At 44.6% G+C, this 23460-nt stretch overlaps 1 protein-coding gene across 1 annotated transcript in view; it reads right to left on the bottom strand.

Annotated features, from left to right (window-relative positions):
- Positions 1–20218, bottom strand: part of rapgef2a (Rap guanine nucleotide exchange factor 2a) — a 32205-nt gene extending 11987 nt beyond the window's left edge. The window contains 16 exon segments of the mRNA XM_048257320.1: positions 1034–1142; positions 1536–1739; positions 1921–2028; positions 2204–2368; positions 2668–2820; positions 2944–3102; positions 3431–3567; positions 4318–4504; positions 5258–5383; positions 7795–7812; positions 8037–8216; positions 8358–8433; positions 8554–8637; positions 9361–9417; positions 9601–9671; positions 19539–20218. Of these exon segments, the coding sequence (XP_048113277.1) occupies positions 1034–1142; positions 1536–1739; positions 1921–2028; positions 2204–2368; positions 2668–2820; positions 2944–3102; positions 3431–3567; positions 4318–4504; positions 5258–5383; positions 7795–7812; positions 8037–8216; positions 8358–8433; positions 8554–8637; positions 9361–9417; positions 9601–9671; positions 19539–19607 (1903 nt within the window). The 5' untranslated portion in view covers positions 19608–20218.
- Between the last annotated feature and the right edge of the window lie 3242 nt (positions 20219–23460).

The following is a 23460-nucleotide window of genomic DNA, read 5'->3' as shown; positions in this document are numbered from 1 at the left end:
CCCTACTTGGCCACTGTCCACTGTGTGCAGAGATCTGCTCATAAATGCGGGTTGTTCGCTACACGACAGCTGAACTGAGCTGAAAGTATGCTCCATCTGTGCTATTCTCAGCAACGAGGGTCTCCATCACTGCCGGTCAGCGGGGATACTGCGCCAGAGATGCTATGCGTACCGAGGCTCTGGACGCTTTCCTGGACGCTGGGCTTACCAGGTCAAATGCACTATGGCCTGCCTTGCATGGTGCTCATCCATCGCAACAGCCAACAACACAGCTAAACACTGCCTTCGACCTTGGATGCTCCCTGGACGACATCCATCGAGCTGCTGATAATGCCACATCAACACCCTGGCCCACGACGCTCGATGCCCTGCATCTGACAATGCAGCGCATCGACTCTCCACAACCACGACACAGTGAGAGTGATCGACTGAATAATATTTTAGATGCAACCAACTTTTTTGTCTGTCTTGTATGTCTTGGCGGCACAGGTACGCTGGCTATGACGCCGCTCCGTCCGGCATCTTTTGTCTTGTGTGTCATTTATGTGGTTGCTATGGCACCACAAATGGCTGCCTCAGTGTCTGTGTGCGCTCTGTTTTGTTTTTGTTTGTTTGTAAACTCAGTGTCTTGCTAAACTTACTTATGCTTGTCTGTCTCGTCCTAACTTTGCTAAACTTACTTATGGTTGAATTTCCCCTTGGGGATCAATAAAGTATCTATCTATCTATCTATATATCTATCTGGTTGTCTGTCTTGTCCTAACATGTTGTCTATTTATTGTGCTATTGTATTGTATGTATTTTACTTATTGGATGTCATGCACATTGAGACCAAAGCAAATTCCTTGTATGTGAAAACCTACTTGGCAATAAACCTAATTCTGATTCTGATTAACTTTGTGCATTCACTTGTTGGTGATGCTTGAATGCTACACATAGCGGTGTGTGTGTGTGTGTGTGTGTGTGTGTGTGTGTGTGTGTGTGTGTGTGTGTGTGTGTGTGGGTGTGTGTGTAAGGGGGTGACTTAGCACACCTAGCAGGTTGGTCTTGACACTCATTGTGAGCTGCAGCTGGCCTTTGAGGATCTCCATGGCTTTCGACAGCAGCAGGTTCTCAAAACTCTGGCCATTCACCTCCAGAATCTGCAGAAGGAGCAGAGCAGAGCAGAGGAGAGATCAGCAACATGAGGAGATGCTACGGTTACACTTTACTTGACAATATCGTCATAAGAGTGACATGACACTGTCATGAACGTGTCATGAACAAGTCATAAAGGTTCATGACATAACACTTCTGTCATTGAGTGTCGTTCGGTTTTTGTCATAACAAGTTAGGGTTAGGATTAGGATTAGGGTTTATGTGTCATGACAGCGTCATGTCACTCTTATGATGATACTGTCAAGTAAAGTGTTACCGATGCTACTAACAGGTTCCATACACACAGCATGGAGACTCACAGAGAAGACACAACATTAGCCATGCTGCAAAGACGACACTCCCTGACCACAGAGGTCATGTGATCCTCTGACACATACCTGGTCTCCTCGTTTAAGGCCCGCCTCCTCGGCATTGCTGCCCACCTCCACGGCGCTGATGAAGAGGCGCGTTCCTCTCTCGGCTCCGCCCAGCAGGCTGAAGGGCAGGGGGCAGTCGCGCGCGGCGCGGGACACACACACCACGCGAGGCTTGGCCTGAGCCGCACACGCGATGTTCAACAGCCGCAGGTGGCCCGTCATCTTCTGCTCCGAGGACAGAGGGGGAGAGCACAGAGGCATGAAGCGCCAAGAGAACACTTCTACTGAACTGTGTGTGTGTGTGTGTGTGTATATATATATATATATGTGTGTGTGTGTGTGTGTGTGTGTGTGTGTGTGTGTGTGTGTGTGTGTGTGTGTATGCGTGTGCGTGTGCGTTCCTCACCTCTCTTTCCAAACAGCTCTGAAACTCTTCCAGGAAGCCGCTCATGGCGTCATCCTCCTCAAAGTCGCTGAAGTGATTATTAACCCACATGAGCACCACGCGGGTGACCTGCAGTACAGACACGCAGAGACAAGTGTCTTTTAGTGTGTGTGTGTGTGTGTGTGTGTGTGTGTGTGTGTGTGTGTGTGCACTGTCCAACGTGTACTGTGCACGTGTGAGCCGGTTCTAGTGGGTGTAAAGGCAGCCTGGCTGCACTGCGTGTTTTAGAGGGAGGTGTGTGTACCTTGTCTCGCAGGCTGGGCTCTTTAAACCACTCCAGTAGTCTGTGTCCAAGGCTGAGGGGGCGTGGCAGGAAGGTGCGGTAGGTCAACAGGAAGTCCTCGATATAGGTGGGGTCCACCACCGAGTGGTCTTCCACCAGATGCTGCATCAGGCGCTCACACGTGCCCTGGGAGAGGGAGAGGCAGCAGGACAAAGACAAGAGGACGGAGCGGTCATTGTTAGGAAAGTTCCAAGTGTTTATTTACTGTATTGGCATTTCTTTTGTGTGAAGTTGAATGCTGGGTCCTTGTGAGGATGTGTCCTTAACATAAAGGCAGAGAGAGCCAGAGAACCATGTCATTGTGTTTTTAATACAGAAGTCAACACTGTTGAAGTTGAGCTTGTGTGTGGCGTGCAGGTCATTGCGATAGAATGCGAGTTAACCATCTGAGAAACACTTCAAGCATTTAGGAATTCTCTTTGTACCTTGACGACAATGTGCCCTTTTCGGGTTCCTGTCCGGTCGAGATCGCGGTGTTCCTTGACCATGACGATCTCCCCCTCCTCTTCCACACGTTGCGTGTTCAGCTCAACACGGTTGAGAATGTGGCAGTACTCTTGCTGAGCGATGCACACAAACTAAACACACACAAAAGAGCAGCTAAGAGTTTACACTGAGCTCCAAGCACATCATCTGGACAGATGGAGTAGATGTGGAATCACAGGCACAACACACAAACAAAGAGGACGCACGGCACGCACCTGACAATCGTCCACCTTGGTCTTCATCACTCCCACCATGAGCTCCTTCTCCATGGAGGGAGTCACACCAAAGCTGCTTCCCATGCACAAAGCCTCATTCTGGCCATCAGGGTACAGAATCTCCACTGACCCATTCAGAATAACTGACCACGAGTCCAGCTGTAACATGTATACACAGACACATATTACACATACACATTAAGGCTTCTTGAATTTCCCCTTGAGGATCAATAAAGTATCTATCTATCTATCTATCTATCTATCTATCTATCTATCTATCTATCTATATTCCCTAAATGATCTGCCAATAGACTTGGCTTGGGACAGGCATGCAGTGACACACACTGTGTCCAAACCATACTGTCCAAACAGACAGAGGTAGGTCAAACGAGGGGTGGGAGAGGAGGAGGCGAGAGCTGCGTGTCTCGTGGGAGAGGAGGAGGCGAGAGCTGCGTGTCTCGTGGGAGAGGGGGAGGGGAGAGCTCACCTCTTCTCCATGGTTCAGCACCACAGTGCCCGCGCGCTCCACCACTGCAAACACCATGACGGCACACAGCTCTCTGCGCACCCACACACTCAAGTTGGCAAAGGCTGGCAGCTGCTGCATAAACTCCAGTAATTGCTCTGTAATGCACAAACACACACACAGACACAGACACAGACACAGACACAGACACAGATACAGACACAGACACAGACACAGACACAGACTCACAGCTGTTAGCATTTAAACATCAGTGCAAAACACCTATTTTACATTTTCACTGCAATGGTCACTCGCTCACAGACATCACTTGGGGCAGCCATGGCCTACTGGTTAGCACTTCGGACTTGTAACAGGAGGGTTGCCGGTTTGAACCCCGACCAGTAGGCACTGCTGAAGTGCCCTTGAGCAAGGCACCTAACCCCTCACTGCTCCCCGAGTGCCACTGTTGTTGCAGGCAGCTCACTGCGCCCGGGATTAGTGTGTGCTTCACCTCACTGTGTGTTCACTGTGTGCTGAGTGTGTTTCACTAATTCAATGGATTGGGGATAAATGCAGAGACCAAATGTCCCTCAATGGGATCAAAAAAGAGTATATATACTTATACTTATATAGGGATCAAAAGAGTATATATACTTATACTTATATAGGGATCAAAAGAGTATATATACTTATACTTATATAGGGATCAAAAGAGTATATATACTATACTATACTTATCAGCATCATAGCAGGAGTATTTCTAATCATGCATAGACTTCTCTTCTATCCTTAGGACTTTCTTTGCCTTAACAGTCCTACTTCAGAAAAACTGGAATTAATAAAGAAAACAAAATGTTCTTTGGGTTGGTTTGCATGTGTGTGTGGGTGCAGTGCAGTGCAGTGCTTACCGATGTCGTCATCTGTGCGATCCATGGGGTCCTTCTCTAGACAGTCCCTCACTACATCTCTGCTCATGAGCGGATCGGCTGAGCGACTGACGTCTTCCTCTTCGTCGTCCTCCTCTTCCTCATCCGAGTCCACTGCTGTCTCCGGCAGCCCACTCAGGTCCAACTCTCCACACTCGCTCTCTGTCGACTACACACACACACACACACACACACACACACACACACACACACACACACACACACACACACACACACACACACACACACACACACACACACAGAACCATTGCAATTAATTACCAATTACTTGACAAAGGCATTGAATTGAAGTTGCCTCAAACTCAGTTGAACATTTCCCTGAGTGACGTAGTTTATAATTCAATGCATTTGTTACCATTGTAGTGGATTAGCCTTCAGGCTTTCTACAGACCTTCTGCACTATTTATTTATGTGGAGCGTCAAACAAAGGGCTGATGGAAAAAATATTTGTGATTACTTGGCAAAGCTTAGAGCAGCAGCCAGCCAGAGCATAAGCACTGGGACATGGGAGTGAGGTGTTCACACTCTCTCTTTCACACACACACACACACACACACTCACACTCACACACACACTGTGCGCTGCAGGGCAGCTTGCTGAGGGCTGCCTGTGCTTGTCGTTGGGACTACTGTGTCACAGAGACAGACACGACTGCTGCACATGGGCTCAGAGAATGGACACCGTGTGTCAAGTGTGTGTGTGTGTGTATACATGAATCATTACAAACAACCCCTCGCTAAAGCTAGGTTTTGATTCTGCTTTCCACATGTGTTCATTGTTTAATTAAATTTGTACTGTTTGCGTATGTACAGAAGAGTTCATCTGGCAGGCTGTGTGTGTGTGTGTGTGTGTGTGTGTGTGTGTGTGTGTGTGTGTGTGTGTGTGTGTGTGTGCGTGGTACCTGGTAAATGTCTGACAGGCTGCTGCTGCCAGACTCGCTGGTGAAGCTGCATGCTGATTGGCTGGAGCGGGTGAGATGGGGGTGGAGACTCTCGGAGAGGTGGAGCTTAGAGAAATCCACTGCCAGCTGAAGAGAACAAAACACACACCATGAAACATATACACTTACACTTACTTACACAGTGCAGCTACATGAAGACACACACACACACACACACAAATATACACACACACATATAGTGCAACCATACATACACCTGCTCACATGCATTATGGCTTATAGCTGCACAAACCAACATCATCTGTTGAACTACAGGGTGTGTGTGTGAGTGTGAGAGAGAGAGAGAGAGAGAGAGAGAGAGATCACTTGAAGACAGTGTTTTTCCTTTCACCCAACAGCTCCCGATGGATCAAAAGATTAACCCCCCTAATCTGTCCCTGCTAAGCACACAATTACACCACAGTGTGCTGGGGGAGGAGTGCAAGGATGTTTAAATCAAGAAACCATGAGAAACAATACTACACAAACACCCACACACGTGCACGCACACACACAAACACATGCACACACGCACACACACACACACACACACACACACACACACAGCAAGACACACCATGAAACCATCTACTGTACATTTCATCACACCTCTGGAGTCAAATCACAGATTAGAGAGTGCATCAAGCATTAGGTCTGACTGATACACTAATGACTCATCAGGACATTAGCAAATGAATTTCAGAACAACCTCCCACATCTGTAAACACATCTGCACATGCATGCACGCACACACACAGAGAGAAAGAGAGAGAGAGAGAGAGAGACAGAGAGAGACAAACACCTTCTGCTTCATCTACAATCCGCAGGTTTAAATGTCCCTCTGACAGATTATGAAAATGGATGCTAGTCGTGTGTTTAAAGCACTGGCCTACTTCTACTGGCCTAAATACCCAGCCATACACACAGTCCCACACAATGTCAGCCGTCTCTAATCTAATGATATAGCGGAGACCGATGCTAGTGGTCACTAACTCTGATAAACACCACTGTTCAACCGCATGTAGATAATGAAGCATTAAGTCTGCAAATTAAAAACTAATACAAATATCTCAACTCATGTAGAGGCAGGCAATGTTTACAACACAACAACACACCAACACACAGGAGTGGAGAGAACAACTGAAACTACCTCACCGGTTAAAGCCCTGCAGCCTTTTCAAAAAGATGTGGCTAAAGTAGAGACAATTGCTACTAAAAAAACACCCTCAAATACCACATCTCAGACTTTTATGTCACTGTTAGTCAAATAGGACTGCGCCTTGCCTCTATTGAAATAGTCTAATACTAAAATACTCGCGTGTGATGTAGCGTAGGCAGCTACAGCGGACTGCATAAAGACACAAAACACGCTTAAAGTAACTGCACACACGTCAGTGTTGGCTAGGACTGCTGTGTTTACACATATGAGAGCGTAGATGCCGATGTTTAAAAGTGTTTCTAAGATAATCTCTATGTGTTGGAGTAAGTGGGTATAAATATACTCACAGCCATTTTTGTCTGGTTCCTGTCTCCATAGGTGCTTGAGATAACTAACGGCTTCATAATGTTGAACAGATCAGGGTCCTCTCTAAACTAAACCATTATCATTCTCTCCCCCTCTCACACACACTCTTTCAAAAAACACGGGCACACACACTTTCTCTCACACACACTATCAGCCAAAGCCGATTTCTTATGCCCCAGGCATGTGGCCTCCCACCCATCACCACATGAACAAAACTCACACAGACAGGGTCGGCTCTTTTCAACAGACACACACACACACACACACACACACACACACACACACACACACACTGCGGGTGGGATTACAGAGCGGCTGGTGGGGGGGGGGGGTTGGGAGGGGTGCTGTTGCTAGGGGCTGGGGTTGACGCCCACTGTCCTACAAACCCATCTCCGGCGCGACCCCACACTGACTGATTAGTGAACAATTAGACCCCTCCCCTGCCACCATCCCTCCCCCCGCCCCGCCCCATGGCCATCACCCCCCCCAACGGCTCCACACACTCAAATGATGCTCAAAGGAAAGACCTGAACAGCAGTGTTCCGGCTAGAGAGAGAGAGAGAGAGAGAGAGACAGAGAGAGAGAATCAGAGCAAGAGAGAAAGAGAGAGGAAAAAAAGAGAGTGTCTGTCTGTGTGTGTGTGTGTGTGTGTGTGTGTGTGTGTGTGTGTGTGTGTGTGTGTGTGTGTGTGTGTGTGTGTGTGTGTGTGTGTGTGTGGGAGGGAGCGAGAGACAGACAGTCAGAGACAGAGAACAATAGATGAAATGAGGTGGCAATTACCCCATAACTCTCAATCTACTAGTATGCATGTATAGACACCCAGAGAGCAGCAGGAAACCAGATCCAATCCCAAAACAGAGCTGTTTTCAAGCCAGACGTCAGCTCCACTGCTCTATTCAACTAAAGGGTTCATTAAAGCCCAGCGGCCCGCAGAGGTCAACTCAGTAGATGGCTATATGGGTGTGTGACTCACCTGTTGTTTGGGGCTCTCCTGCAAACACAAGGAAAAGAACAACGTTGCACCATTACTCCCGCATCACAGAGAAGTTTTGAAGCCACTGACAGCTTAGAGTACAGTTGCCTTACTGGCTTACAGGAGTGTGTGTATTTTATGGTTGTGTGTTGTATGATTTAGTGTGTGTGTGTGTGTGTGTGTGTGTGTGTGTGTGTGTGTGTGTGTGTTTTGCAGTTCAGTTCAAAGACAACAGGACTTACTGAGTGGTAGGTGGGGGGTAGGGGGGGCTTGCTGCTGCTGAGGGGGTAGTCATCGTGCTCCACGGTGTCGATGATGGTCTCTCGTTCCCCACTCTGGTTGATTTTACGGAACCTGCGGCGGGACTGGCGATGAGACGCCTGGCGCTGGAAGTACACTTCACTCTCGTCCACGTAGTCCACCTGGGACAGGACACGAGGACAGGACACGAGGACAGGACAACATTCAGGAAAGCTGTCTCTAAGAGCATATCTGTCTCTAAGAGCATCTCTCTCTCTCTCTCTCTCTCTCTCTCTCTCTCTCTCACATCTGCCCATACTTACCACTAGCATCTCAGATGGCTCCAGAACGATGCACTCACAGCCTCTCCTTGCACTGCCCGCAGAGCGCTTCCCGAAGCTGGAGGTGTGTTGTGTGCAGTGTGGGGGGGTAGAGGGTTAGAGAATGCCATCTTAAAACAGCAGCGCACACACACACACGCATACATGGGCACATATGGAATAACACACACACACACACCTGCTGCGTGGAAGAAACATGGATTCTTTGATGAAGACCGATCCAGACAGCAAAATGTACCAGCAGCTCCCAATGTCATCAGGACTGGAGGAAACAAACAGAGAGAGAGAGAGAGAGAGAGAGAGAGAGAGAGAGAGAGAGAGGAGAGAAGATAGAAGAGAGAGAAAGAGACAGAAGAGAGAAAAGAGAGAAGAGAGAGGAGAGAGAGAAGAGAGAGAAAGAGAGAGAAGAGAGAAAAGAGAAAGATCACACTCACACCTGTTAATACAACCTACAGTCATGTGTATACTTTCCCTTTCCCAGTTCTACACACACACACACACACATACACACACACACACACACTGCCATGTCAATACTGCTGACCCTGTTTAAGTAGCAAGTGACTAGAAGAAGGCAGGGCTTGTTGTTGGGTCAGTGTAAACTTGGGCATCGTTTTTATGTTTCATCCATCAAACTCTCACAGATGGGATTTATGCAAAGACACTTTCAACGGATTATGTCCAAGCCGAGAGGAAAGCTCTTCTCCCTCCCTCTCCTCTCTCCCCGAGCTGCGCTGAGCTGCGCCGCTCCAGCTGAGGGGGTGTGGGAGTGGGCCTGGGCCACAGCTGGGGCCGACAGCAAGTGTGTGTGCAGTGCCGTTGTGTGTGAACAAGTGCGTGTCTGTTTTTGCCAATTCTGTCTGCGAGTGAAGAGTCACATGAATAGATCTCAAAACCTCAGCTTAGTGTAATGACTTGGATCAGCTAAAGTCATGACTGGATCATTTCAGTGGGCTTTGTGATGTGTGTGTAAAATGTCACTTACTAGTAGAGAACTTCATTGGCCTCATGCTGCTCATATCGGACTGTTTCACACATTAACCTGAGAGAGACAGAGAGAAACGTCACTGAGCATGCACACGTTTGGATGTATGTGAAAGTTGGAGAGAGAGTCTGTGTGTTTGTGTGTGTGTCTGTGTGTCTGTGTGTGTGTGTGTGTGTGGTGTGTGTGGTGTGTGTGTGTGTGTGTGTGTGTGTGTGTGTGAGAGAGAGAGAGTTCTGTTACCTGAGCTGGTGTTCTCTCAGGTTGGACAGTGCTTCCATCCCATGCAGATAAGAGTACACAATCTGGAGATCCTACACACAGAGACAGAGTTGCACACATGAAGCCTCCAGTGCTAAATCTCTCTGTGTGTGTGTGTGTGTGTGTGTGTGTGGTGGAAGCCTCCAGTGCTAAATCTATGTCTGTTCTCCTGCTCTCTTGTCAATGGCCACATGCTCAAACCAGGCTACTCCAACTGACTGGGTGTCGTTTATGGCAGTGGCCCAACTGGTGGTGTGACTAGTGTGTTTCCTTATTTTGACCACTAGGTGGACATAGTTGCCTCATGGAATGAGCCCAGAATGACACTGCCAAAACTATGGGTAGGATGACATCACCACCACCTGTGTTAACACCTGAGACACACACACACACACACACACACAACAAAGGCACCTGTGTGAGCTCATGGACACCTTTGTGCCTCAGATATGCAGATTGCGCAATCCTCGCAGTCAATGTTTAACACTGAGAAAATGGACAGGATGTACCACTCTCTGCTCTCCACCCTTCACCGCATCCCTCTCTCTCTCTCTCGCTCTCATCCCTCACTCTGCAGTCAACAGTTGTAGAAAGGGTGTACACGATTACAGATTTCAGATGGGTACGCCGCTTGACAATCAGCCCTTTGTACAGTGGAGTTTTGTTATATGTTTATACTTATATTTACCATTTCTGCTGTAAGTGCATGTTGTGTGTGATGTCTGTATGCTACTGAGACCTTTAATTTCCCAATCAATAAAGTATCTATCTATCTATCTATCTATCTATCTATCTATCTATGGTAAAGTACACAAGAGTGCGGCCCATTCCAGTGCCTGCTCAGTGCTATGTGGCTGTGCTGCTGCTGCTGTGGTGTGTCTGTGCCACCCTAACAGGACATTCCATTCTTTCCCATCACGCCACGCTACTGCCCTGGGAACACTGGGTGGTGTTTTGCCGACAGTTAGCGCATTTCCCTGCGGATGCTAACTTCACTGACAGCGCCTTCAACTGTCACTCAGCCCACGTTCAAATCCACCAATCCAGAGGGAGAGTGCTGTGAGAGTTGCGGGGCCCTGTGATTGGTGGGTTTCAGTGGTAGCAGTCCTGTTTATTCTTATACTGTGGCATTTCCTCCCCAGAGTTCAGGCCACAGACACACACGCGCTCCCACACACGCTCGCCGGCTCACACCCACAAACCCCCTCTGCATTCCTCGCATTCCTGCTCTTGGGTAACTCTGGACCGGAGTCACCACTGCGGGCAGTGACTGATGCCTTCCAGAGGCCCGGGCTCAGGGTGAGAGGTTAAGGGCTAGAGATGAGAGCCAAGGCGCTAAACATACACACAAACACACCCCCTTACTAAAGGAGACAAAATGGAATGTCACCTATGGGCAGGAAGGCCCAAATAAAGCGAGTGAAGAGACAGCCCCAGCGCTGTTTGTGCTCTCTGTGCTCTCTGTGCTCTCTGTGCTCTCTGTGCTCCCTGTGCTCTCTGTCCCTGTGCTCCCTGTGCTCTCTGTGCTCTCTGTGCTCTCTGCATTTGTTTGTCTTTGGAGAGACACTCAGTGTGAGAGTGTGTGTATTCGCTTGAGAGAGAGGGATTCTGTAAATGATGAATCTGTGTCAACACTGAAGGATACAGAATACAAATTCCAATCATTTCTTTTAAGGGTGTGTGTGTGTGTGTGTGTGTGTGTGTGTGTGTGTGTGTGTGTGTATGTAACTGTAATGCTCTGTGTGGTCCAGGTTGGCCTGGGTCTTGCCCGTCAACATTCAATACATAACTAGGAGAGCTATGTGGGAGTGAGAGTGGGCTAGCGTGCAGCAGGACAGCAGGGTTGGTTTGTGCCACTCGACCGCTCTGTGCCCTGTACAACACTACTGGATGATTGAAATGGCCAGCTCACTCTGGTCACTCTGGTCAACAGTTTTGGTTACCACAACGCTAATGTCACTCAAAAAACAGCAAATAGTGGAAATGGCATTCCACTAACTGTCCAGGCTCTGTCCAGGCCCATCACTATGGAGTTTTGTTAGCTACCAAGAAAAGGATATAATACAAAGAACCGTTTTGCCACAACTGTGTAGGTAAATAAAGGCTGTCACCAAAACTAGGATGCTAGATAGCTTTTATACAGTGCAACCGGAAAGTTTTCAGACCCTTTCAAGTTTTCCACCTTTTGTTTCAGACTCATCTTAAAATGGATTCAATTATTTTTTATTATTATTTTTCTCATCCATCTACACACAGTACTCCAATAAAAACAGGTGTTTGAGTGTTTTGTAAATGTATAAAAAAGTAAGACTGATATATTCAATTTACATAAGTATTCAGACTCTTTGTTATGATGCTTGCAATTGAGATCTGATGCATCCTACTTCTATAAATGGACCTTAAGATGCTTCTACAACTTGATTGGAGTCCACCTGTACCTAAATTAATTCACTGGATATTATTAAGAGAGGCACACATCTCTGTATATAAGGTCTCACAGTTGATGGTGTATGTCAGAGTGAAAACCAAGCCACGAGGTTGAAAGAATTGTCCATAGACCTGCGAGACAGGGTTGTGTGAAAACACAGATCTGGGGGAAGGATACAAGAACATTTCTGCAGCATTGAAAGTGCCCAAGAGCACAGTAGCCTCCATCATTCTCAAATGGAAAAGTTTGGAACAACCAACAGTCTTCCTAGATCTGGCCGCTCAACCAAACTGAGTAATCCGGGACGAAGGACCTTGGTCAGACAGGTAACCAAGGACCCAATGGTCACTATGAATGACATCCAGAGTTCCTTTGAGAGGATGAGGGAAGCGTAAAGAAGGATGACAAAATGTGGAAAACTTGAAAGTGTCTGATCACTTCCCGGTTGCACTGGAAGTGTCAAACTTTGCTGTGTTGCTGGTGTTTAAAGTCACAAACACAAATTCATTAGGGTCAGCCTGTGCCAACTCAACCAGGGGTTCCCTCCACACGTACCTATTTACTTATTTATGTATGGTGGAAGAAATCCCAAACATTAGTGGAATGGGGGAAGAAATTCCAAATATTAGTGGAATGGGGGAATTCTCTATTTAGTCACAGCCACTGTTATAGGGGCCATTTACAGCGGTTGCCTAAATGATGTGGAAAATTGAAAGGTTTATGAGGCTGCTTAAAAATGATGTGTACCTATCATTTTGCTTGGTGTACATGGTTGTTCACATTTGGTACATTTCATTGGAATTTGTGTAAAATACAGCCCCTCAAAAATGGAAATAGGTACATTGTGACAGATCTTGATTTTTTTTTCCCTCTGACATTTGAATCCACTGTTCAAAATGTACCTTCAACAAATATTTTTCTTCTTCATCGAAATCAAACGTTTGTGGGCATCCATACAGTTCTAAGACCACAAACTAATTCATCTGTTAGAAACTGGTCTATAAGCATGGCGCCAGAAAGACGGTCAGAAAGATTGACAAATTTAGCACATTTCAAACTTAGTATAGGCTATTTGCTGCCATCTCAGTAATCATATATGAACTAAACTACAGTCTTGACTGACTGTTTAGTGACTGTCCAGCCACTGTTTTGAGCTGGGTTTTATACTGTGCCAATTGAATTAGCTTGCCCCCATAAATTAATTAAAATGTTTTGTCAGTTGATCAACATTCAATGTTATCCACATGGGACATTAAGCAGATTTCTAAAAATCGAAATATGCAGATTTGAAAATAGTGGGAAAATATGGTGGAAAAACACATTCAACAAGTAGTTTTGGTTGTCTGGTGTTTTCACTCTTGCGATCTCCTGGTCTGCTGATCCACTACTAGCATCTCTGTGGCTCTAATGGCTCACTGAACTGGAAGGCTCAGAGTGAACACATTCCAAAGCATTACTTGGTGACTTAAAAACCGACCCTCACATGCCAGTGATTCATGTCTGAATTAGTCAAGTATGGCAGATCACATAAGCTATTGCAACATGTCAGCGCATATTGAAAATTCTGTCTGTGGAAATTAAGGTTAGCAGCATGTGTTATCACAAATAATCAACCGCTTTGTAGTTTTGTGTGGCTAAGGCTGTTGAATGAATTATATGAATGGATCAATCACTAAAAACAAAACATCCCTCAGTTAATTATTAAGAGTGCTTTTTTAAAGATAAGCCCACGGGTGGAAAAACATTTTTTTAGATGGGAAGAGTAGCTGGCCTTATCTATTATCTATCTATTTATGCAGAAATGGATCAATAGATAACAGATAAAGTTAGATGTAGTTTGTAAATTTGACAAAACATTTGGGTACATTTTTCTCCACTCTTGGCTAGTCTTTCCCCAGATGGTTGTTGGGTGTGGCCCTAAAAGTTAAGAAGCCATGCCCATCGTTAAAAAAAATCGTCTTAAATCACTTGCCAAATCTGTCAGACAGGTGAGACTAAATAATTAGCATATACTTTAAAGCCACTGCAAAGTTATAGGTTAAGTTCGCAATTTATTCCAATCCAATACAAGTTCAGTCATCGGCACCTCACATTCCACGAGCTATCCATTCAGTGTGTGCTCACTCCAAAACAATCTGCAGTTCATACACAGTCCTGGCTCTACATGCCAGAAACAAACTCAGTGGTTTAGACTGAGCCATAAACAATTTTAGTCAATCAACACACTGCTTCAAGAGCACAGAGCAGAGGCATGAAATCAGATTAGCTGCTCAAATCAAATATCAATAAACTTTCATTAAAATGATGGACATTCTTAAAACAGGCCAAAAGATTACACACAAAAAATAAAGAATGCATAGCCGATAAACATTAGTGACTCCGAAAAAACGGTTCTTTTGGTTTGGATGGTTCCAGAACTTGAAAAAGAGCTGAACAATTCATTGCTACTAAACCATTAAATCACCTCCACTGGCCTATACCATACCAAGACTTCAAGCAATGTCTTTGGGCCTCATTCACCAACCACTCTCATTTTACAAGGATTCTGCCATTCAACAATGTTTTCTTGTTCTTAGGTAAGAACAGAATCTACGAGAACTGACTTGTTTGTGCAAAATAAATGGTTATTGCATTATAAGGTGTAACATATACCGGTAATATAATTTGTATATATATATATATATATATATATATATATATTATATATATATATATATATATATATATATATATATATATATATATATATATATATATATATATATATATTTAATCATTTATGATATTTTTGAATACAAATATTATAATTATTGTTACTTTTTATAGACCCTTTCAACAATAAAAACAAAAACAATGCTTGAACGTTCTATTTGGGCCCCAATCTACTTCCTCTGCATTAAGATAACATATGGAATGTTGAAAAGGAAGTCTTGTGGGGCCAACTATGATGCTGATAATGCAACTCTCTTGAAAGGGTCCATACTAGCTACTAAATATAATGACTCATTTACTGTTCAATTCCTGCAGCAGTGCTTTCACTTCAAAGCATGCCCTTTTATGAGGATTGACATTGCATTTACCTATGCTAATTAAGAACAATTGGCACGCCCTGTCCACTTAAGAAGAAATGAGATTCAGCTTGATAAGAACTAAACTGTGAACGATTCTGAGGTTTAAGAACACCTTCATGAATCTGCTTAAGAGTTTTCATAGGACCTTCTTAAGAACACAGTTAAGAAAATTCTTAGGAAGATATTGGTGAATGAGGCCTATATATTGTTTTTTATTGTTTTTAATGAGGCCTATATATTTTTTTTTTTTAAATAACAGGATCAATTGACGTTAGTGTAAAAAATGAACAAATGTTGGTGCATCACGTCTTCTGCAACTCAGCGGATTAGCCTGCGTGACATTAGGAAACTAATGACAGGGGCCGAGACTCAAAGTGCTGAATGTGAGAGAAGCCAGTGGCTACGTTTGTGGCTGCGCGTGGGGTTTCAGGGAAGTTCTTGCATGTGACTACTTTTCTATCTAGCTGGTGGCAGCTGGGTGCAACAGATTCCAGTGACCAGAGAAACTGCTTAGCTCCGGTGCTGAGGAATATGATGGGTGGGACTATTCACTTCTTCACCACACACACAAGTTTTGCATTGGTGGGACTATTCATGGGTTTTATGTGGATCTCGTCCAGCATGTCTTTATATCTGAACAACCCACATTCCGTTTGAAAACCAAGCAGCACCTCCACCATGGTGTGTGACTGAGAGTGCATGCTGCTGTCGGAGTAAGTTTAGCAGATGGGCAAGTGGGCCATCTGAACTTTGGCCCTGAATTTTACACATTCACACTTCTCTTCACATGTGGCACACAAACACGCACACACACAATCTCTCTCTCTCTCTCTCTCTCTCTCTCTCACACAGTGGAGCTGTAAAACATTGAATGGGGGTCTAGTATACAGTAACCAGGCCACCCGTGCAGACAAGCCATCAATATTTGCCTGTGGGTGATCCATATCTCGCCATCTGATCTGACTACACATCCGTGTCAGGCAACATCTATTACTGTTACTATCAAATGTGTCCACACCTTTTTAACCAACAGGGCTAGCCTCATGGTGCACTTCACAGTTGAAACATATCTGGGATGGAAAAAGTCTTCAAGTGCACAACAGTCCAAACCCATGATCAATAGCCAATATGTTGTGTACAGACAGGCTGGTAGCTGCTTGGTGTTGTATGCTTGTTTTCCATCAACAATGAAGGACAGAGTCCTGTGTTAACAAGGACAGGTCAACTCCATAGACACCCACTTGCCTGGAAGGTCACCACTGGCCTTCTGTTCTGCGTCACTCACTCACCATACCATTTCTTCATGGCTTTGCCACTGCAGACCATACTGACCAAAAATGAAAGGCTGACAGATTGCATTGTTTGAGATGGATATATAGGCTACTAGTGTAACGGATGCCAGCTAGCTTAGCTGTGCTTGTGGAACGTTGGTAAACCTCACTCCCCGACGCCTCAAGAGTGCTGCTGGCATGCGAGCCAGTAGCCTGGGCTATTGGCTCAATTGTTAGCGCGCTCGCCTCCCGATCCGAGGTGCTGATGTCCGCGGGTTCGAGTCCGGGCGTGTGCAGGGCTGAATCGTGCAGGTTCAACACAACGCAGGTTACACTAGCAAACATCCGTTCTTGCCTTTGAAAGCCGACAACTACCAGGAGCCTCTATGGCCTAGAAGATGAATGACTACAGCAATGCAGAATATTCTTTGCCTCGTGGATCATGAGTTATATTTCACACAACAGTGGGCTTATTAACTAATACTTTCAGACATATTACACATAAAGTCACTTTGCACAAAAGCATCTGCCACGTTTCAAATACGAGAAAATGAATGTCTAGTTCCCAGACCCCATCTCAATGAGATGAGGTCTGACGTTAGCCAGGCTACCATGTGTGTGAAGACCAGGTGTGAACGCCTCTAGTCTTGTGAAAAGTGAAAAGGGATCTGTGCCCTTGCAGCTTTTGCTGAGGAACAGAAAGGTCACACCAAGACTCTGCCACCTGCTACTTTCTGACTCACAACTGAAGTGCAAAGTATAGATGCACAGTGACAGTGGAGGGGATGGGGGGGGGGACTGCAGACATATTAAGACCTGTGAAACCCACACAGGATTCAGTGAGAGGCTGCCGAGAGGGCTGGGGCCAGCCGGCTGGGTCTGATCGCTGGGGGAGATCACTCATGATCCTAGGGTCAGAGAATGAGAACTCTCAGGGTTGGTTCCTCTTTAGCAATCAGCCAGAGGCCAGTATGGAAGTCTTCTCCTCTGGGTGTAGACTTACTCAGTGTGTGTCCGCGTGAGAGAGAGAGAGGAAGAAAGACCGATATAGAAAACAGGAAAAAACATGGAGACAGTGAAAATGCAAGTCAAAGTAAAAAAAAAGGGGAAAGAGAGAGTGGAAGAATGAGGCCGCGGGACAGAGGGAGTGGAAGACGAGTAAAAAAAGACACAAAAGCTAAATTAAGAAGTGAGTCACATTAACAGCAGCAGTTGAGACGCGGAGGCAGCGACACGAGCTGACTACAAACACCTTAGATCATCTCCAAATAATGTGGCAGCTCTCCTACCAAACAGACAGACGAGTCATACCAAAACACAAGCTCGGCCCTGTGCTTGGGCAGGAACAGAAACAGCGTGTGGCACTTCCCCAGTAGGCTACACACTTTCAAGTCCTTATACAGTTTGACCAGAAACCACTTTTAACACACTTTCTCACGGGCCCTGAGCTGGCCACAGAACCCCCCTCAGTCCATGGCTGCCTGTGGTATTGGGGGGAGACTCTGGTCTGGTCTGTCTGCTTCAGCAGTTCCTTTCTAAATGCTCTCCTCTACATGCCTCATCCTGCAATCAGTGAGGGGACAGATAACTGTTGGTGCAAACTGTTGGCCTTCCGACACACTGAGGTAGAAATAGAAACGAATGAAACCAGGCCGATAAAGTAAACCTGTGCATATGACGCCACAGTGGATTCTGGTCTAATGCATTGTGCTGACCACAGCTCCTCCATATCTCCAGGACATCTCCTTCCCTTGCTCCTTCCTGTTGCTCCCAGAGACGGCCACGCCAGGGCAGGAGTCTGACGGAAATCCTCCAAACTGGCCAGTGCACAGAAATACACAGTACAATACAAAACCCTCTCTCCCTCGCTCACTCACACACACACACACACACACACACACACACACACACACACACACAAAGCTGTTCTGAGCCTTTGTGCGGGTTTCCGTTCTCACTGAACTGCACTCATTACCTCTGCAGTCACAAACAACATAACATCCTGCCAGCCATGTCTGTGTAACACAGAGCGAGATTATGGAGATAATGTGATGGAGAACTCACCGCAGTGTGATTCTGTGAAACCCAAAACAATCCACCTTTCTCTCACTCCATCCTCCTCTCATACCCACACACAGCTCCCATTTCACACTAGCAGCAATCGCCCCGCTGTATACTTATTGAATAACACAGCTGTCTTTCCAACTCTGAGTAGCCTGGTGGTGATGTTATTGGAATCAAACAGAGTTGTGGTGGGCATGTTATTTGATTCCTTTGGATGCTTATGGTGCAATATGTCCACTCTAAAATACTGCAGGATATACCATGATGATACAAGCTGTCTGAATACCACAGAACAGCAGTAATAAATAACTCATCATATATCTGTGTGTACTGTTATACTTATACTCTGTTGGTGAAGGTATCCATGTGTGCCTTTTCTTAGTCTGGCTCAGACAGCCCACAAATAAGGGGAATTTAGTTCCACATCCCAACAACACTACCTCTAATGACAATAAAATGTGATCATTGAGCAATAGATGAGTTTTTTCTGTGTAGGCTATGTGATACTCATCGAACACTCTCTTCTCCTTAGTCCAGACACAGCACAGGATTCTCTCTGAAACTGGTGAGGATGTGGAATTGCACAAAATTCGCCTGCCCAGAGGTCCGGCCGGCGACATAATGGGTTAGCCATAGCCTACACACTAAGTCCTCTGAGCAATAATGGCATGGAGCCGAGGGGACTGACTTGCTTGTCCAACTCTGAGCAGTTTCAAGCTGATCGCAGAACAGCGATACCGTATGAGTCCGTTATATTAACTGTGTAGGTCATAACGGTTACTAATTGGCAACATGCCACAAACGAATATGCAACATTGTTTCTTTCCGACCACCAGATAAACCATCCTCATAATCTAGCACGAAATTAGACCATACAGGCTACGTGTTAGCACAGTAGCAAAAGGGTTGTATATTAATTCCATAATGTTACAAATGTGCTACCATTATCGAACATTTCCACGCATGCCTACACGTCAACTATAAGAAATTAAAGACAGTAGCCTAAGTATTATTTGCAGACTTACTCAGTGGATAGGCGGGGTAATGTAAAATAAATAAATAAGTAAAGAGAAGTTGATTCCTTACCTGTTGCGTCCTCTCCGCCGGGATTTTTATTACTGCATGACGAAAACTATTGTCTACAAAAGATGCCATGATAGATTATCACTTAGATCAAGGACGCGGCCGCCTTCAGAAAGGAAAACGTCTCTTGCGACGTTACTCTGTCTTTTAAAGTTCCCCACACTTTCATTTGCGAACTCAAATTCCCGACAGATTTCCAGGCCACTCTCGCGACCACGGTCTGGATTGACTCCCACTTTTCCGCGACAGAAGAAATGCCAAGCGGTCGGTAAGTCTATTCTCCGTCGAAAGTTTACACAGTTCGATCAGCGATCACACGATACACTTGAATTAAGACAGAACTCTTCGGTGATCAAATGAAACAAATGCCAGCTGCTCGGCAAATTTCTTGTTGTAGCTGCTCTGCCTTGTTAGCGGGCTAACAGGCTAGTACTCCCATCGTCCTACAGTGTTGTAAATCCAAGCTGCTGAGGTATTGGAAATAAAATCCACGGTGTGACGACAATCCATTGGCGTACATAACTTGCATTTCAGCCTGAACAAGGCTAACTCATAACAGTTGTGTACAGGTTAAGACTGGCGACCGCCTCTAGACGTGGTTCGTCACAGAACTGTCCGATAACTTAGTTTAGAAATCCACACCAGCTACCCCCTTTTGAGCGTCCATGGTGACTAACGGGAGGGGCGAGGTGATTCATGAAACGGAAAGAGAGGGAGGAGAGCTACTGAAATAACAAAAGCCAAACTATGAGCCAAGTGATTGGCCCTCTGTCTCCCCCTTTTGGTGACCCAAGGTGGGTGTGAAAAAGACAATCAAACGTGTGCGTAATGCAAGAAATATCAGATGAGTTAATTTATTCTCTATTTATATAAATGTGTGAGACAATCTGAGCTTGATGTCCCTCTCCATTTAATTGTAAGCAGAAATTATGCCAAATCCCCCACTTTCATAAATGTGTTAAATAAGACATTTTTCCTTTGCAAAACTGCTCAAGCTCTGTCAGTTTGGAAGTGGATCGAGTGTGAACAGCCCTTTTCAAGTCCAGCCTCAGATTTTCTATTGGATTGAGGTCTGAGCTTTGACTCGGCCACTCCTTTGCTGTCTTTAAACCATTTCTGTGTAGTTTTCACTATATGTTTTGGCTCATTGTATTGTTGTAAAGTAAATCTTTCATAGTCATAGTCATAGTCAAGTTTATTTATATAGCACAATTTAAAACAACCTGTGGTTGACCAAAGTGCTCAAAAAAATAAAAACAGATAAATAAATAGATAATATAAGACAAAATGAATCAAGACACACAAAAAAAGCACAACAGGAAAATAAAACTAAAATAATACATATATAAATAGGCAATAATTACATTCCACAATTCATTTAAAAGCCATTAATAGCATATGTTCTTTTAACTTGGCTTTAAAAGCACCAATAGTTGGTGTAAATCTAATGTGAAAAGGGAGGTTGTTCCACAACTGTTCCACAAGCCCAGCTACTGAAAAAGCACGGTCACCTGTATTTTAGCATATTCTTTATCTTCTATTGTCCTTACTGCTTAGTTGTGTTTTTATATTATATACTTTAATTACTCTTTCTGATGTTAAAGAATGTGTTTGTGTTGTATGTAGACTTGCTGCTGAGACCTTGAATTTCCCCTGGGGATCAATAAAGTATCTATCTATCTATCTATCTACCTTTATTTTTTAGATGACTCTGAGGTACTGAGAGCAGTAGTTTATCTGATGACCTCAGAGTTCTGGGAGGGCAGTGAAAGCAAGCTCACTTAGGTATTGGGGAGCTTGTCCATTTAAAGCTTTAAAGACAAAAAGAATTTTGTAATCTACTCTAAATTTCACTGGTAACCATTGCAGAGATTTCAAAACTGGAGAAATGTGTTGTGTCTTTCTAGACTTGGTGAGCAGCCTTGCAGCTGCATTTTGCACCATCTGAAGTCGGGATAGAGTGGACTGAGTGACACCAAAATAAAGAGTTACAGTAGTCCAGGCGGGATGAAATAAAGGCATGCATCAATATCTCAAAGTCTTTGAAAGAAAACATAGTTTTGGCTTTACTTAAGATTCTAAGGTGGTAAAAAGATGACTTGACAACAGCATTAATCTGTTTCTACAATTTAAAATCAGGGTCAAGTAGAAAGCCAAGATTTCTTGCATAAGGTTTTACATATCTGGCAAAAGAAATAGAATTTCTGTTTTGGATTCATTCAGTTTTAAAAAAAATGGTCAACATCCATTGTTTAATCTCTTTTAGGCAATCAAGCAATGGGTTTAGAGCACCAGAGGAACCACATTTAAATGGGAGATACAGTTGTGTATCATCCGCATAGCAATGATAGGATATACCGTGCTTTTTCATAATTTGACTGAGTGGCAACATGTACAGTGAGAATAAAATACAACTAAGCACTGATCCCTGTGGAACACCATACGATAAGGGGGCAGATGAAGATGAAGTATCATTGAAAGAAACTGAAAAGGTTCTTCCCTCTAAGAAGGAACCAAACCATTTCAGTGCAGTACCTGAAATTCCAACCCAGTGCTCAAGGCGCTCTAAAAGAATGCAGTGATCTACAGTGCCAAAGGTGGCGCTAAGATCTAGCAGCATAAGTAATGTACAGTTCTTTGCATCCACAGATAGTTACAAGTCGTTAGTGACTTTAATTAAAGCAGATTCCGTGCTGTGTTTAGGTCGGAATCCAGACTGGATTCCGACTGAATCCAGACCAACATCTCATTCTCTGATAGAAAGGATTGGAGTTGTTGAAAGACAACCTTTTCTAGGATTTTAGAAAGAAAGGGCAATTTTGAGATGGGTCTATAATTGTTTAAGTCAGTGTCATCAAGCTCTGGCTTTTTAAGCAGGGGCTGCACTATTGCATGTTTAAAATGAGTTGGCACTTGGCCAGAGATAAGTGATGAATTGATAATAGAGAGGATGGAGGAACCCACACTCTCAAATGCCTTTCACCACCCTTGGTGGAATAGAATTGAGTGGATAAGAGGAGGGTTTTAGATTAAATACAACTTGTTTCAGGTGTGACAAGGAAATGGGTACAAAGCATTTTGTTAACAAAGAAATCAAAGAAAATTACCACAGTTCAAAGAAGGAGCAGTATTTGCAGTTTCCGTGGGACTGATTAAGGATTTTAAAGTGCTGAAAAGAACCTTAGGCTGGTGACTATGTTTAGCTATAAGATCAGCAAAATATTTCTCTCTAGCAGATTTAACAGCCTTCTAAAACACAGTTAGGGAGTGTTTAAAACAGTCATAAGATATTTGCATCTTATCTTTCTTCCATTTTCTCTCAGCCCTTCTACAAGCTCTTCTGAGCATTCTGGTGGTGTCATTAAACCAAGGTTGTGGTTTGGCTCTAGGTCTAATGCATTTAAGTGGGGCTAAAGAATCAAGAATCAACTGACAGGAGGTGTTGAAAACATTTACAAGCCAATCTGGGCTGGGATCATTTAGAGGGTTCTCAAGATTGATGGTAGAAGGGGCAGACTTGAAAACACTAGCAAAATTGTTTACCGTCATGTTGTTAATAACACGTGAATAACATGGTGGAGGACGCCTTTTCTTAATAAGACCTGGGATATTCACGCGATAGACAATTGGCATATGATCAGAAAAACAGGTGGAGAAAATGTTCAGATCATTAACGTCAAAACCATACGATAGAACCAGGTCAAGTGTGTGCCCACGTATGTGAGTTGGACCGGAGACTGACTGGATCAAATCAAAGGCTTCAATTAAATTATTGAAGTCCGACACCATAGGTTTATCAGGACAACACACATGTATATTAAAATCTCCCACAATTAGAACCCTTTCCCAGTTTGCCATAATCATACCAAGGAAGTCAGAAAAGTCTTGGATGAAACTGGTGCTTGGTCTTGGAGGCCGGTAAATC

The sequence above is a fragment of the Alosa alosa genome, chromosome 1 (genome assembly GCF_017589495.1).
Source record: "Alosa alosa isolate M-15738 ecotype Scorff River chromosome 1, AALO_Geno_1.1, whole genome shotgun sequence".
Lineage (NCBI taxonomy): Eukaryota > Metazoa > Chordata > Actinopteri > Clupeiformes > Clupeidae > Alosa > Alosa alosa.
Note: the sequence above shows the minus strand (reverse complement) of the source record. Positions and strands in the feature narration are given on the sequence as shown.